The 17,443-nt window shown below is 39.5% G+C and overlaps 1 protein-coding gene across 2 annotated transcripts; it reads left to right on the top strand.

The window, feature by feature from the left end:
* The first annotated feature begins 550 nt into the window (after positions 1-550).
* On the top strand, positions 551-16,957 carry MCUR1 (mitochondrial calcium uniporter regulator 1). 2 transcript variants are annotated; one of them, XM_039549362.1, is made up of 9 exons: positions 551-911; positions 1,976-2,089; positions 3,543-3,646; positions 5,753-5,854; positions 7,534-7,575; positions 9,287-9,358; positions 12,847-12,900; positions 14,077-14,191; positions 15,498-16,957. In XM_039549362.1, exons 1-9 carry the CDS (start codon positions 668-670, stop codon positions 15,551-15,553), a joined length of 903 nt encoding a protein of 300 aa, XP_039405296.1. In that variant the 5' UTR covers positions 551-667; the 3' UTR covers positions 15,554-16,957. The 2 variants fall into 2 exon arrangements, with proteins under 2 accessions (XP_039405296.1, XP_039405297.1); XM_039549363.1 differs by lacking the exon at positions 12,847-12,900.
* The last annotated feature ends 486 nt before the right edge of the window (positions 16,958-17,443 follow it).

The raw sequence follows: 17,443 nt of genomic DNA, 5'->3' as shown, positions 1-17,443 counted from the left end.
AACAGCACCTAAGGAAAAAACCTTGTTTTCCTGTATTTCCCAGAAACCTCCATTTTTGGCAGAACGAAACACACAGCACAGTTGACCCACTCTAGTGCTTAGGGCACCTGTTCAATGGTTAAGGCCCCAGACCCAGCCAGTTGCCCACCCCTGCGCATTACTCGGTTAATAACTTCAAGCCCCGAAATCTCAGTTCCACTGCACAGCGACAAGTTTTGTCTGAAATTGTTTGTCTGGTTTGGTAGTTATGGGGTTACAGTGGCCGTGCTGCACTGACGGTAGAACTAGATGATCTCAAAGGTCTCCTGCAGCCTTGACGATGCTATGACCCCACGATTTTCCGATTCCATGACCGGGGGACTGCCCGTCTCCACCGGATCGAGCCCGCACCGCCCTCGCAAGCACCGCCCCGCAGAAACCCGGGCCCGCCCGCGCCGCTCTTCTCGCCGCGGCTGCCGCGTGAGCCGTAGAATCAATCGCCGTCGCTGGCGGCGTCACGTGCCGTGTTCGGCTGCGTCCCGGAGGCGGAAGCGGGACGGCGCCTGTGGCGGAAGTGAGACGCCGGGGCGGCGTGTGCTCAGCGATGGCATCCCAGTAGTGGCGACGGCGGCAGCGGTTTCCGTCCTTCCCCTCCCCTTTTCCGCCGTCGGGACCGGGTGGCGTAGCCATGTCCGGGGCCCAGGCGGCCGCGAGCGGCGGGGGGCGGGCGCTGCTGCTGCTGCTGTTGCGGCCGCGGCCGCGCGGCTCGGACGGCGCCTCACGTGACGGCCGCGCGCCCGCGTCCCCCGCGCGCCGCTGCCTCGGCGACTGGCGGTGCCCGCCCGCAGCGCAGCCGGGCCCCGGCGGCGGCGCCGTGTGGGGAAGGGGCGGTGGGAGCGGCGGGGGGAGCCGGCGGCGCCGCGGGGAGCGGGGTGAGCCTCTGGGAGTGAAGTGTCCTGAGAGCACAGAGAGCTCGGGCAGTGGGCATGGAGAAGGGTCTGAAGCGCAGGTCCCATGCGGAGCAGCTGAAGGAGTTGGGGCTGTTTAGTCTGGAGGAAAGGAGGCTCAGGGGGGACCTTATCGCTCTCTACAGCTACTCGAAAGGAGAGGGTTGCAAAGGGCAGGTCGGCCTCTTCGAGACAACCAGCGACAGGGTAAAAGAGGACGTAGCCTCAAGCTGCGCCAGGGGAGGTTTAGGTTGGACATTAGGAAGAGTATCTTCACAGAAAAGGTGACTGGACTCTGGAATGGGCTGCCCAGGGAGGTGGTGGAGTCACCGTCCCCAGAGGTGTTTAAGGAAAGACTGGACGTGGCACTCAGTGCCATGGTCTGGTTGACAAGGTGGTGCTCGCTCGTAGGTTGGACTCGATGATCGCAAAGGTATTTTCCAAGCTAATTGATTCTCAGATTCTGCCTCTTGGCGACTCACCTCATGCCCCACCTCACGTTAATTCTGTCAGGGTGCTTTATACACTACATATTCCTGTGGAAACAACGCACTGTCTTAGATCGGCATTCAATGTTGAAAGTTTTTTCTGCAAAAACAATAAATGGCAAATTGTGAGCCATTACTTTTTTTTTCTAAATGGCAAGTGATGAAGGTTCACTTCTTTAACAAAGAAGGGACAGAGTGTGTGGATTTAGCCCTCACAGCTTTGAAGTGCTCACAAGTCCCATCTGCTGAGGTGATTCCAGTAAAGGAACCAGATGCAGGACCCTGTCACTTGGTGGGATTTTTCCCAGAACATTGTATTCATGGAGAGCATCTTGTAAGGACAGCAGTAGTGTAGTGTCCTGTTTTCTAGCTCTTGCACATAGAATTTATTGGTCAAATGTCTTTTGACTTCCAAGCAGGCTGTGTGGTAATCTCAACACAGAGTATTTTGTCATTAAGTGAAAAACATTCTGGGTAGTAGGGAAACTCCTGGAAAGCAAACATGTTGATAAAATAGTCTTAAGAAATAACTTTGATTTTGTTTTGGTTTTTTTTTTCCAGATGTAAGCATCTCTGTGTCGTCATCTCTACAAAGCAAAGAGAATATTTCCTTACTGGGAAATAGGAGGCTTTATTTTGACACTCATGCGCTGGTATGCCTCTTGGAAGCAAATGGTAATTTGTTTGAACAAAGTAACTACTTTTAGTGTCTTTCATGAGTGTTTTTTTAGTTTACAAAGTTTGTTACTTTTCCTTGACATGTGGTGTTATATCTTGTTTCTGATGGATCTTTTGGGGCTTATCTATATACTAGGTAAGGACATACAGGGTTTTCTTTCAAAAAGGAAACAGTGAGCCTATATAACTTTGTTTGGAATTATTTATTACCATATTGGTAGTTACAAATGCTAAGAAAAAAATGAAATTTTAAGAACTGAGAGCAAAAAACTCCAGAGTTTTCAAGATAGTGGTTTAAAATGTATTAATTGGATTCCTTCATATGTAGTATATTGCACCTTGAATATGCATCAGTGTGTTACAATCAGATGGAATACAGGCTACTTTGTACAGTGCAGCTTTTAGGATAGAGCATAGGATTCTCTATAAAACAGTATTATGCTAAAATATAGATAGGGGAATAGATTATTTTGGATTCAATGCTGAGGTGGGAGAGGTACCCTAAAGTGAAGCTCAGTATACTGAAGAGTCTTGTAATAGCTCTCCATTCCTAAAACAGAGAGGTCCTAGTCCCCTTCCCCCTGCCAGGTGGTTTCTTCTTTTTCCATGTGCCAGGAACTTCTTAGGAAACTCTCCAACCCTTTTGCTTGGTTGATATTCTGAGACACTAATTTAATGAGCTGCTGGCTCAATTGAGTGAGCACAGGTCGGAGTGTCAAAAGGAAGGATAAGTGGAGAGGGAGCCTTTTGGTGGTAGTAAACTTTTATATCAGCTCAGCTGTTGAAAGTGACTTGCTCTCAGCTGTGCTCGCTGATGCTGAACTGCTGGTTAGTTTGAAATAATCATGCTTTTGAAAGTGTTTCTTTTCATAATGATTAACTCTTGTTCGTGATATTTTTACTCCTACATTATGAGGGTGGAAAAGATGAAGGTATATTTTAGGGACAGTGTTTTACTATAGTTTCCAGTACATTAAGTTTAAAAATTTTCTGATAAGCACTCAGAAGCTGGCAGACCTAAAATCAGGGCAGTTGGCTTTGTTTTTAGTTGTTGAGTTTTGTACATCTTCAGTGGTACTGAAGTTTTATAGTATAATGAAGTAAGTATCTGCTTTTCAGAGTCAGAATTCTTGCTTGCTCGTGGAGATAACCACATGTGAGAGGTGACATTCCACAGTAACTCTAGAAAACTCCCTGTTTATCCTTCTGATAGTATAACAGTGCTGCACTACAGAAGCAGTCATCCTATGTCACAGACTTAGTTTTGGTGTGGGGAAACTTGGAGGTACTGACTGTGTTCTTTTGTTAGTGCTGGATCAAGAGGTCTGTGTTTTATTATCTTTCATAACTGACATTTGTTGTAATTTGGTGCTGAGTATCAGCAAGTGGTGTTTCTGTAAACTGTCCAGATTTGGATCTCTGTCTGAATGTCGCATTTTGTTTCGCTTAGGGTTCACTACTCAGCAGTCGGAGGTCATTGTATCTGCATTAGTGAAAATCATGAACACCAACCTGGATATGATTTACAAGGACATGGTCACCAAAGTACAGCAGGTTAGATCAGAGGCAGTGGTGGAGTTAAAGTAAATTAAAGCCTTGTATGCCTGCTACTGAAATATGTGTTGCTATTTGTTACCGTTAGACACTGCATTTTAAAAGTTTGAAGGTGAAGAGAAAACATTCCTCTGCATCTATTGACTGGTTCATTTTGTCTTGAGTTTATCAGATAGTTACCAAAGTGTTGTGACGGACCTTGAGATTTTAGTACTGTGGGTTGGTATGCGAACCACAAGTAGTTTTTTAGTTTCAACCTTACAGTATGACACAGAGTTACTGAGAAGGCTTAGGCAGGCATAAGAGGTATTCAATGCATGGATTTTAATTTCTACATGTATTCTTTTGTAGACTTGTAACAAGGAAGTACAGATCCACTCAGTTATTTACCACCCTGTTATGTGGGACTTTTTTATTTATCTCTATGTCTCACAGTGACATTTTGTTGTATTAGAATCGAGCTGAAGTACAACCGCTGGGGCTGCTCTGTGAGCCTGGGGTTTCCAGTCCCAGGTCACCTTCTGAACTCAAGTAGTAACTTGTTTCATAGTAACAAGGCTGCTGTTTTGAGACATGAGAAAACAGCAGCTGCTGTGCCTGTAGTATAATAGTCTTGGCAGAAGGGTATCTCATTAAAAAGTGGAATACTGCAAAGGTGGATTTTGTGCCACTTTCCATCCAGGGAGGTTTCAGGCCATCCTTACTAGCATTTAGATTGTAGGCAGACCAGATGTGGGAGTCCTTCATCCTCTTGTGCTGAATTTGTTCCACAGTCACTCAGAGAATGCCATGTCAAAGGGTCCTTTTCTCCCATGGTTAGCTGTATTTTACAATAAACAGTCTCAGCCTCCTTCTGTGCCTAGCTTTTTTTAATGAATGTTGTTTTGTGTTGAGTTTAATGTTGCTACTGATAGTGGAAGTTTTCTGAGACTGTTAGATTTGACCCTCAGGTGACTTTCTGCCATTAAGATGCAATGTGTAGGTTTGTATGGCAGCTCGGGAAGTGTGTGTGCCATCAACACTGGGCCACATGATAAATCTGTACTTCCTATAGTCTTTGCACAAGGGCTTCTGCAGAAAGAGAACAGAGAATTGGAAGAAAGATACGGAATGTTGTGGATGAGCTATTATCAAAGTATTACCTTGGTTAGATAAAACCTTAGGGTAAAACAGATATGCATGTGTGTGTATGTATAGACATGAAGAGGAGAAAGAATATGGAAGATTCTGGTCTCTGTTTGCTGAGTCCACTGAGGAGAAGAGAGAACAAGAGCAATCTGGAGACACTGAGGAGTAAGAAAAGAGGTGTCCATGCAATACTCTTTCTGTAGACTTTTTGTAATGTGTCCAGACCACTGACCCATTTTTTTTAGTCTTGTGGTCAGGTAGCCTGGAGAGGCAACTTTAGATGCTACTTCAAAATAAAATGCTGCAAGGTAGAATAGCATTTTGTGACAAAACTGAAGCTAGAGTGCTGTGTCAGGTTTGTAGGGTCTTAGTCCAGAACCAAAAGCAAGGGACTACTTACTGGAGGAAGATCTTTAGTAGAGCAGGCAGTTGCTATTTGCACGTGTGGGTAGTGTAGGACCTAGAACAATGTCTACAGACTTTTCCATTCTTGAAAGTTGCAGAGAATTCTTGTTTGTCTTCTGTCAGTTCAGTGTAATGGACCTAGAAGAGCAATTCAAAGCATCAGTGCGTGATTCTGAGTAGTGAGGCAGAGTGACTTCCTTGCCGGGAGAGGCAAAAAAGGAGGTAATTACAGAAGAGTATAGTTGTGCTAAGGAATTTTGGATTGAAGGCCAGCTTTCCTCATTTGGCTCAGAGACAGCTGAGCCAAAAGCAAATGTTTCCTAGGTTAATAATTGAATTATTCTGGTCTGTGTTAGCACTGCCAGTTTTGTCAGACATTACCAACGTTTGAGCCTAACTTGCTTATTTTGTCACTGTCACTCTATCTTGCTTTCTGAAACTTGGATAATCAATCTGAAATTGCTGAATTAAAAATTTCAGGGTACCAAAATAGTCTTTCATATTTGTAGGCACAGATGAGAAAAAGCATGATAGTTGTGATATGTTCTGAGATTCTTCTTCCATCTTTTAAAGGAAATTGCACTTCAGCAAGTAATGTCCCATATTGGTGGTGTGAAAAAGGACATGATTATTTTGGAAAAAAGTGAATTTTCAGCACTTCGCTCAGAAAACGAGGTAAAAGTCACTGTCTTGGAAAGTGCTACTCTAGAACTTGCCTTTGTTTTTTTTTTTCCTAATGATGTAGAAAAGCATCTTGTACCTAAGGAGATGACTGGGGCTGGGATGGTTTGGTGGCCATTCACTAGTGGGGTCCCTCAGGGGTCTGTGCTGGGGCCAGTTCTGTTCAATATTTTTATTGGTTACACGGATGAGGGTACTGAGTCTTTCATTAGTTAATTTGCGGATGACACTAAGCTGGGAGCATGTGTCAATCTGCTGGAAGGTAGGAGAGCTCTGCAGAGGGACCTGGAATGGTTGGATGGGTGGGCAGAGTCCAATAGGATGAAGTTTAGTAAGTCCAAGTGCCGAGTCCTGTGTTTTGGCCACAGTAACCCCCTGCAACATTACAGGCTGGAGGCGGTGTGGCTGGACAGTGCCCAGGTGGAAAGGGACCTGGGGGTATTGGTCAACAGCCGATTAAACATGAGCCAGCAGTGTGCCCTGGTGGCCAAGAAGGCCAAGGGCATTCTGGACTGTGTCAAAAACAGGGTGGCCAGCAGGACCAGGAAAATCATTCTTCCCCTGTACTCGGCACTAGTGAGGCCGCACCTTGAGTGCTGTGTCCAGTTCTGGACCCCTGAGTTCAGGAAGGATGTTGAGATGCTTGAACGCGTCCAGAGGAGGGCAACAAGGCTGGTGAGGGGCTTGGAACACAAGCCCTATGAGGAACGACTGAGGGAGCCGGGGTTGTTTAGCCTGGAGAAAAGGAGACTCAGGGGTGACCTTATCACTCTCTACAACTTCCTGAAAGGTGGTTGTAGTCAGGTGGGGGGTGGTCTCTTTCTCCAGGCAGCAGCTGATAGAACGAGAGGACACAGTCTTAAGCTGTGCCAAGGGAAATAGAGGTTGGATATTAGGAAAAAGTTTTTCATGGAAAGAGTGGTGAAGTACTGGAATTGTCTGCCCGGGGAGGTGGTGGAATCACCATCCCTGGATGTGTTTAAAAAAGATGGGATGTGGCACTCAGTGCCATGGTTTAGTTGAGGTGTTAGGGCATGGGTTGGACTCGATGATCTCAGAGGTCTCTTCCATCCTGGTGATTCTGTGATTTAATGACCTTGTTGACAGTGCAGAGCAGAGGGCACCTTCAGCAAGTCTGCAGATGATCCAAAGCTGGGAGTAGCAGCTGATACATTAGGCAGTTGTGGTGCCATTCATGGGAATATCAACAAGCTAGGAAAATGGAATGACAGCAATCAAATGAAGTTGAATGAATGGAAATGCCGAGTCCTGTCTCTGGGAATACCCTCAGCCACCAGGACAGGCTGGGGGTAACCAAAGGGAAAGCAGCTTGGCAGGAAGGGCCTGGGTGGACAGCAAGTTGACCATGAGCCAGTGATGAGTCCTTGTGGCAAAAGCAGCCAATGGCCTCCTGGGCTATATTAGGAGGGCTGCCAGTGGGACACTGCTAATTTCTGCCTTGTGCTGTTGTTTGGAAGGGCACAGTACTGAGTAAACAGGCATGTGTATTCATCTATATGCATACTGAGGACATAGAATAGTGCTTGGTTTGCCTGCCTTTTCATATTATGGATTATAGTCACTGTTACTGATCATGCAAATTCAGTAGATTTCTAGATTGTGTGGTTTTATATACAGTAATAAAGTCTACAATTTTTTTTGTACTCTCACAGAAAATAAAACTTGAACTCCAACAGATGAAGAAGCAAGTCATGGTAAGATACCGTACCAATACAATTAAGAATTAACACCTGTCTAATTAGCTGGAAAAAATACAAAGTGTTCCTTTCAGAATTTTATTTTCTAAGCTGTGCTTAATTGTTATGATACATGTGATACTGAAATTGCTGTTGACAGTACAGTGTGGGCTGCAGCAAAGGCACTTTCATGCATACTTCATTTATGGGGACAGGAAACTGTGACTAGTACAAGAGGTGAACCAAAATATAACTGATGATATTTTTACTTATATGTCCTTAATTTAGATTCAGAAAGTAGCTGCTGTGTCACAGTTAAGGCTGAGTGAAGTTCTGCATTTAGGGCTGCCTGTACATTAAAGATGCAGCATACATTTAAAATTATAGTACTTACTAATTGTGGGAGTTTGATTGCTCAGTTTGGTGATTTTTTGTTTCTTTTTTCTCTGAAGGCTTACCTGTTACCTGTCCAGAATTTAAAACAGTCAACAAATGTAACAATTTAAAATGGGTTTTTAAGGCCACCAAGTTTGGGACCATTATGTTTGGTCCTGTTTGTTTGGGAGCAAATGACCATTGCACGAAAACAGGCTCTGTGTAGAAAACTTATTTTAAAATACATTTGGCATCTAATTTTTGAATTGTAACTTATTTTATGCCTTCAGTTGCATGTAAATGCGTTAGTGTAATCCACTGGTAGAGAGCATCAAGGATCTGAGTCATCTTTTCTCAAAAGCTAGATGTCTTCATAGTTTACTTTTAACTGTAAATTTAATTCTCACAAGGGCAGGTTGTTCTATGCTTGCTCAAAAAGACACAATGTAAATTTTCAAGGAAAAATAATTCTATTTTTTTCTTTATTAAACTGTAATGTATTCTGTTACAATGACAACTAATGATAAACCAATTAAAAGTTCAAAATTCAAGCATAGAAATTGAGTCTAATTATTGTTAATGCTAACCTAATGAGTTGGCATTGGCCTACTTGAGAAATGCTTACTTGGTTCTAGCAGTAGAATCTCCCAGAGCATCAGCAGTCTTTTGCTTCTCCCACATATTCATCTGATCAGCAGTTTGCTGCATGACAAACTGTCAGCTGGCTGAAATTCCTGCCAGGAGGTTGCATTAAAATGGCAGCTGTCACCGGGAAAAGCAGGAGTAGCTCACAGCTATTGATAAAGTCAAATGCAAGTGTATAACTTAATGGTAGTTTTAAGAAGTTAGGTGTATAAAAATGTAAATAAAAGTTTCCTGACTTTTAAAATGTCTGTAGCTTTTTCTGAAAACCCTAGATGTAGTCTTTGGAAACAGATTTTCTTTTACATTGGAAGGTGAGAAACTGCTTTGAAAGTTATTTTGTGCATCAAGATTGCTTTGTGGAAGAAATCCAACTTACCGGTGTAGCCAGGCATGTGTTTCTAGATATCAGAGAGAGTTACAGGGTATATGAAACATGCTCTGCATTTATAGAAGGATGTGCTCTCAGTTAAGTGCTGTTCTCAGGGTTAAAAGTAATTTCTAGTTTTTGATTTTGAGATCCAATTCATACTATAGAACATCATATTTCCCAGGCGAAGAATAGAAATACTTCTGAAAATTATATACATTAATTGGAGAGAAGCTCAATTCATGAGATACATACATAAAGATACAATATATTTGTCTAATTCTTTCTGCTTATGACTAAACAGAAAACCTTACCTGCTGCTTTATCAATTTTTTCCATTAGGATGAAATTACCAAAGTTCGTGCAGATAACAAGTTAAACCTAAACCTAGAGAAGAGCAGAGTAAAAGAACTGGTAAGTTTTGGTTACTTTCTTTTAGAAACATCTCAATACTGAGTAATCTCCAAATTTGGGTAAAAGCATCTTACCCAAAGAGCATTTTCATACTAACCTATTGCATCACTCAGCTTCAAGATGGTATTGATCCAAGTTAGTCATCCTTATGCTGGTATATGCAAGGTGCCATGTTTGGGTATGTATGTTTTCCTTATTTTAATCTTGTTCTAATATCAGGATTAACATATTACACTTAAATATATTAGATATTTAATCTAATATGCTGACTAGCTGCCTAGAGGGTTTTCTATTTTATTAGTATATCTCTTTCTCTATTTTCACACTTAATAAACATTTTAACTTAATTCAACATTTTGTTGAATCATCATTGAAAATATTTCATTTGCCTGTATCTAGTTTGTCAGGAAATACCTATTGTGGAACTAGTTGTAGTTTTAATTGTAAGTTATCCTCGTTCATACTGGTTTTGAGCTTTGAAATACCTGGCAGATCTGAATTGATGTAATCTTAAATTAGGATAATGTAGATGTAAAATTAGAAGATTAACAAGTTTTTGCATTATACACAGCACTCTAAACAGAGTTCTGTTCTCATAGATGTTTTTTCCAGTAGCTTTTATGATCTCAGTGAAATGGCATCTTCTAAATTGAAGGATCTTTTAATGACTTTTTCTGTATTATTATTATTTCTTACTCAGTCCTTTTTCCCAGGTGCATCATAAAGATGTAATATTTATCTTCAATCCAGGTAGTAAGAACTGTTCATGTAGATATCATTTATCTTCTGTGTGTGCCCCTAGAAGTTTTTCACAGTGATTAGTTTAGGTAACAGCTGTGTTGGTGATTCAGTATAATGACTAACAGTCTGTTAGCCTGTGGTAGATGCTTGAATAAAGTACAATTTGAGCAGGTACACTTCTTGTTTAAAGGTTAATACTTCATGCTAATGTTTTAAAAAAACATCATATGAAATGTAGTCATTGTGTATTTCATAAGATTTGCAATACTTTGGGTTTACAAAACCTATATGAAACCACTGCAGCAGTGATAAATTAGGCAGCAGTGTTTTCTTGTATATTCATGTAGGAATCTGGACTTTTGTCTATTGTGCAGAACACAACTTTATTTTGCCTCCCAGGAAAGGCAAACTGTGCACGTCAACTTTCTCTTTAAAAAGTTGACCAACTTTGTGGTCTGTTGTGCAACTATAATTTCATAGTTTCTATGGAGACTGCTCTTCTTTTTTTTCCTCCCCCCACCCCACCATTTAATTGCCAGCTCTGCAGTGTGTGAACAGAAAAGGAAAAAGGCAGCTGAATGGGGAGCAGGTTGTAGCACATATGCTGAGTTGGGGGAAAGACATAATCCAGTATTTTCTATAGTAGGCACAGCATCATTGTTATATTTACTTCAATTGTAATGTGACTATGGACTGAATACCCAGCTTTCTAAGAATAAAACTCAGGATAATTGAGGGTTACTGTGCATTCTTACTAAGTTACTTTTCAGAAGAGAAATGTCCAAAGTTTTAATTGTTTTAACTTGAAGCAATAAGTAAAATGTTCTTATCCTTCATTTTTACATGGAAAAAGTGCTGAAAGAGAATTTCACTTATGTTGGCAGTCTCATGTTTCAAACTCCAAATGCTTTATCTTTTATTTTTTGTAGTTTATTATCTTACAGCTTTATTTCTCAGAGAATCCTACATTGCTTAGTGCACATCTTTTTATGCTGCGACTTATATCTTCAGTGTACAGATGTGATTTAAAAATGTGAAGTACAGTACAAAAATTTATATATATTCATGTGTTCATGCATCACAGTGCCTCTAAATTTGCTGTTAAAAAACTCAAGATGTATCTGACAAAACTGAATTTTTTCTGCACTGTGAAAAAGCAGACTTCAGGCGAAATCTCCCTGTTGAATTGCAGAGGGGGAGATTTAGCCTTGTCCTTCCTTCTTTTGTTTCTATGCACTGTTTATGTTGTTGTTACAGACATGGTGATGGCTTGCAGTAAAATGTCAATTTCACTGTCTTAAACCTAAGATTAAAATCCTTGGGTCTGACCTAGAGAGTCCTAGACACAAAACAAAACTTTAAGAAACATCCAGAAAGAAGCTCGTAGAATATAAATAATTCAGAAGATGTGTATTTGGCTAACTGCACGTATTTAAATAAAACAGACAAACTATTTCAGTCCATAAAATTATTTTAATTCTCATGGTTCTTTTGGTACTGATCAATTCATTAATGTGAGGTCCAATTCTTGCATTTCTACCCAAACATAATTTTGATTAGATTATTTTATAAATACTCTGGCATCTTGACACTTTCAAAAATGGAGATTTATATAAAATATCTGAATTTCTTTTTTTATCCTTCTCTTCATTTTGCAGAATCTAGTGACTCTTTCATTAATTGTAGACATGCTGTTATTTGTTTTTATGTAGTTTTCTACATTTGTAGCAGCCTGCTGTCTTTTAACTTCAACTTGAGATCAGTCAAAAGTCCAAACAGAGCTCTAGATCTTTAAGGAGTGTTTTTCAGTGCTGAGGCATTTCTGTAGATTAATCTGATTTTAATGTTAAAATGAAATAAGCTTCCAGAGTGACAGAAAAATAAGGTGACTTTCCACATGGGAATGTGAATAGGTAAGGTTATTGCTGTTTAACTCAGGATTCTGAGATGGTTGCCTGATGACCTTAGTACTCTTCACTGGAGACTGGTGCTTTATCCATTGTCTATGAATAATTTAATTGCTCCAGTAGTGGGGCAGGAACCATTATAGGTGTCAAGGTAAATCAAGCCTGTTCATGAGTCAGAAAGGTAACCTGCTTTAAAGGCATGCTTCCTTATTTTGGATTTAACTTTTCCTTGAACCCAAATAGCCATAACTTAAAAATAAGCCACAACTTCTGATGATCCCTAAACAAAAGGCTTCATGTGTGATACAAATGTTCTGTTTTTGACAAATACACCATGAAATGGCAGAGGTCAGAACAATTCGAATTTTGAGTGCATACAGTGCTGGCTAAACATTTCGTTAATAACTGAGTTTGATGTGATTTAAAAGTGTTCTCCCCTTCCTGAAGGCAGCAGATGGTTGTGTCTTGGTTGTGCTTGTATGCTCAATGGATTAGTCAACTGTTCCAGAGTTACTGCTCAGAGTCATAGGTCCTTGTTTTTCAGAAATGCAAATCTGCCAGCCTTTCTTCCAGCTGCTTACTAATATATACAGTCTTTGTGAAAGGTGGGTGTCTGAAGAACTTGTTGCACTTCACATTTCTGAAGTGTGCTTTTCAAAAGGACAGCAGGTACCCTACAATGCTGTCTGCCAAGTGCTGCCAGGCAATAATCTTGTCCAGATTATGTGTTCTACGTAATTTGGAAACAGAGAAACATGTTTTTAAGTGGGGAAAAAAAAAAAAAAAGGAAAAAAAGTTTAAGGACAGTATCATGTTTAACTTTTTTTTCCCCTCTTCTAGTATTCACTTAATGAAAGAAAACTACTTGAAATGAGGACAGAAATAGTGGAATTGGTAAGAACTTAGTAGCTGATTATAACACAGCAAATCTTTTTGTACTTGTGTTCTAGACCTGGTATCCTTTATGGACTTGGTGATGTCCTTATGCACTTTAACTTAAGTGTCTACAGAATAAAAATTCATGTATATTATTAGACCCTCTGCATGTATATATAAGCTGTTCAGTAGTCACTTTATTTTGAAACCACATGCATGTAGTATTTTCTGTAAATGAAATTCCACTCATAGCGTGAAATTAATTCTTTCCGCCACGTTCAGAGAGAAACTCATTGCTAGACCGATTTGCCTTCATTTTAGAGGAGGTTTTTACCAAGCACTGCTACTTCTCTTTGTTTCCTTTCTGTAGTTTAGGGAATTATCCTTATGAAGTCATCTAGCAGTAAATCATTAACTGATTCACAATGTTTCAGTAGTGCTGATCTGAAACTATCAGCAACTCAGCAGCTGTTCTCAGTTTACAAGTTGGATTTTTCAGTCTCTTCTGTAGTAATTCTATCCCATATTTTTTAGCAGAAGTCCTGTCTTCTATCATAATCAAATTCTGAATTTGTAGCTGGTTTTGTGGTAAAACTCATTGCAAGACAAAGACGTGCTTTCCTACAACAGAAGACCAATTCTCAGTTTTTAAATGATCCATAAATCTCTCTGCTCCAGTATGATTTTGTCACGAGAGGCTCTTAGGCTTCTCAATAGCTCTTACAATTGAGCAGTGACTTTAGTCAGTGGGCTGAATGACAGATTGAAGTTAATGTTTATGCTGTTAGATTGAGATAAGAAGGCATCCAGTTCTGCCAGTTTCTGGATTACTTGTTAAGGAACATGTAATCACATACATTTCCTGAGTTCACCAAATTACTCAATTCCTTGGATATAAGCAGCTAAGAAGGAACTTCTTCTCTTTGAATAAGGTCTGTATTATCTCAATTGGTTAGAGCATGATGCTAATGACACCAAGGTTGTGGACTCCATCCCTGTACAGGCCATTCACTTCAGAGCTGGACTTATCTTTGTGGATCCCTTCCAACTCAGAATATTCTGTAACTTCTGTGAGAATCCAAATTAACATGCATTTAAGGAGGAAGCAAAAATACAACTTGAAGGGATGGGTTAAATTTCTAAATAAACTAGGAAGTGTTCAAATTGCATAATTTTGTGGCTTTTGCTTTTTAGCATGCACAACAAGACCGAGCTCTGACCCAAACAGACAGAAAAATAGATACAGAAGTTGCAGATCTGAAAACAATGCTCGAATCACACAAACTTGATAATATTAAATACTTAGCAGGTAAGGAATCTGGGGTTTGTCTCTGATGGTGAAACTGCCAAACACTGTTAAATATTTGGCAAACTCTCAATTGACTCTATTCATAAAGGCCCTGATTAAAAAAAACCCAAACAAACAAAATTGAAATAGTCTTAGGCAAGATTAGCAGCCTTATTTCTGTACTTAACACACAGTTTTCTGTGATACACAACTTTATTTTGCATGGGCTTATTTCAGGTTTTTGCCCTTCTTTATACTGTTAATAATAATATGTGTGAGAAATTTAAATGACTGCCTGTTAACAAGGACCAAAAAGTTCTTCTGTGCCTGACTTAATTTATGTAAGCAGCCTGCTTTGTGCCTTACTTCTTCATCCATCTGATGGAGATCTATGTGCAGAAAGGAACATTTCAGCTTTTCTGACTGTTCAAGGCCACATATTCTTTAAACTTGCATATTTACAGAAGTGCTTGGAGAAAATATTATGTATGTGTGCCTACTATTGCCCTAGGTAACTTTAATATTTTGACATTTTAGTACTGAGCGTGCAGTACTATTAAATGAGGTTTGCGGTAGAAAATTATTATTCTTCTGATTTAGATTTTCTGATTATTTTTTCACGGTGGGTTTTATCAAAAGTACAATCACATAAGCCTATTCATAGTACTATATTTCAGACAAATCTTTTAAAGAGAACCAGTAAAATGGAAAATAAAAGGTGCTTTATTAAAATGAGAGGAAATTCTTTTCCCTGCCATTCCTACTCAAAACCAAGTTGAACTCTAAATGGAAGAAAAAATAATTAAAAATCATTTGCATTGTGTTTGAAGTACTGCTGTTGCAAATAAAGGCAAAATATTTTGTGTGTATATCTTGAAAGAAAAATGTGATTTCATTTAAGTAGAAATTTTAAAATTGGAAAAGCCTTGTTAAAAATGGCTTCCGTTTATTTGTTTGCTAAGTACTTGTCTGTGATTTATTAATCCTGTTACTTATTTCCTCATTTTACATCTGTAACTTTCTATATTGATCTTTTTGGAATGGTAAGCAAGTAAGGGTTTCTTTCAGCCTTTTGATAGTTTTCCAGCATTTTCTTTTGTTTTTTTCTCTCCTTATTTGTCATTTTTATACTCTTCCTACCTGGAAATGGTTTGTTCTAAATGAAAAAACTTGATTTCTCACATGGGGGTGGGGTGGTTGTTGAACATTTAATATTGTAGTAAGAGGTGTACCTAGCTTTCTGAAGAGATGTTTGAGAGTTATTGATTTAATGTTATTTAATGTCAATATTAATGCCATTTTCCTCCCCATCTTTATTTTCTTTCAGGTTCAGTATTTACATGCCTTACTGTAGCACTGGGATTTTACCGTTTATGGATATAACAAAACGTGAATTTAAAGGGACTTCTTCGTCTGAGTTTCTGAAAAAAAGAAGTTTTTAATCATTGCCTGGATTTTAGCCAAATCGTGGCTGTTTTATTTATTATTTTATAAAGCAGACTGTGTTGAGAATGTAACCAAAGACGTGCCTAGAAACAAACTGTGCACATACCTTGCATAGGTTGAACCTTACCTCTGACAGAAGCATTCTGCCTTTTCCCTCTGTTCTGAGCTGCAGGGCACCTGCTGCTGCCAAGTGTCCTGTAGAGGCAAAGACTGGCATTCATGCCAGTCGAGTGGGCCTGCGTGCTGTAGAGAAAACCAATGGAATTATGTTCCTTTGCCTGCTCAGACACGCTGGCCAGACTCAGTTGCATGTATTGGAAGTATTGATGATTAGTGTAAAACTGAAGCTATGCATTCTGTGGCTTGGAGGCACTCTTGTATAAGTGGAGTTCATGCTAATTGAATCATGCTTACTTCTCTCGCTCTAACACTTGTTCATACAGTTACTATGATCAAATATTTGTTTGGCTATTTCTGTAACACAGCTATCAGCTTGTTTTCCAGATGGCTGCCCAATCAGTTGTGTTCATGAACAAGTTCTGTGTAAAGATAGCAGTGTTCACTGCTAGTTTTGTTTGTAAGGTATTTGTAGAGATTTTTGTGACTAACTTGCCTTTGGTACACGTAAGTATCTGATACTCATTCCATATGCTAATTGCTAGACTTACCACTGTAACTGGAAGTTTGAAACACAGTAACATACACTAGTTAATCCAGAGTTAGTTGATACAAACTGTCTCAGGTGCTGCCTTCTTGATGCTTCTAGAAAGGAACGAGATTTTCAATGATGGTTATGAATCAGGCTCTCAGGCAAGAGAACTGCAACAGTCTTCTGGGGGTTTATTGTTTCATTTTTTAAAAAATCATGTTGATTCTTCAAATGTGGAACTCCGATAGTGATTATAATAACTGAAGCAGTAGTGGACACGTGTAAAGATGTTTAATCCAGTTCTGAACAAACTCACGTGAATCAGTGCCACTGAAAGCAGTGAAGAAAGATGTCCAGTGTATCCAGGTATCTGTCATTCTTCCACTGATGAAATGACTGCTTTAGCAGCAGAGCTGCCATCTGTGTTCCTTCAGTTAAGGGAAATTTCCCTTTCCTGCTTGCTCTTAGGAGGGGCGATCAGTTTATGCACTGGTAATAAATGCTGTTAGAGCACAATAATGGCTTTGCTTAATGAGTAAAGCTTTTTGGCTACTTTGTGCCTGTACTGTAATAACTATTTAACATTTTTGTGGTTGGAAGTGCCAACTTTGATCATGTGCAAGTGCAGAGGAAGAAATGGATGCTTGTAACAATACTGGTCTGAAATAAAGAATTTTGAATATTTCATAGAATATGATGAGTTTTCATTTTAAAAGCAACTTTTTGATTTGAAAATGGTCTCTTTGGTTGAAGGTAAGTCACTGCCCATAGCAAGTCTTTTAAGCTAAGAATTCACAAAGTCAACAGCCCTTCTAAGATGCTGAAGAGGAGTAACATAAGGAAAATTATTATTGTAGACTAACTTAACAGCCCCTCTAAATTAATTAATTTATACTCAAGAATTCCACTCTTTTGTTTAAAAATTATTTTCTATACTAAGTTACAGGTTTTGACACCTCAAATTAGATAAGCAATAATTCAGTTTTTAGAATGACTTTGCTATTGGTCTTATCTTCCCAAGGCAGATGGTTCTATATATGTCCATGCAATCAGTACACGTTGGCCTGCAGGCTTGTGCATCTGACAAATAGTTGCTAAAATAACTATTTAAGACTAATTTTAAATATAGGATCTATCCTGCTAAAAACAGATACTGTACAAATAAATTTCTATTTAGG

Source organism: Corvus cornix, chromosome 2 (genome assembly GCF_000738735.6).
Source record: "Corvus cornix cornix isolate S_Up_H32 chromosome 2, ASM73873v5, whole genome shotgun sequence".
Lineage (NCBI taxonomy): Eukaryota > Metazoa > Chordata > Aves > Passeriformes > Corvidae > Corvus > Corvus cornix.
This window is presented reverse-complemented; position numbering and strand designations above follow the sequence as displayed.

Bases quoted from the DNA above. Each gene is read 5' to 3' on its own strand.
- MCUR1 (XM_039549362.1), top strand. From the start codon at position 668: ATGTCCGGGGCCCAGGCGGCCGCGAGCGGCGGGGGGCGGGCGCTGCTG. The intron at 9,359-12,846 runs GTAAGTTTTGGT...CCCCTCTTCTAG, and splicing joins AGAGCAGAGTAAAAGAACTG to TATTCACTTAATGAAAGAAA. The intron at 12,901-14,076 runs GTAAGAACTTAG...TTTGCTTTTTAG, and splicing joins GGACAGAAATAGTGGAATTG to CATGCACAACAAGACCGAGC.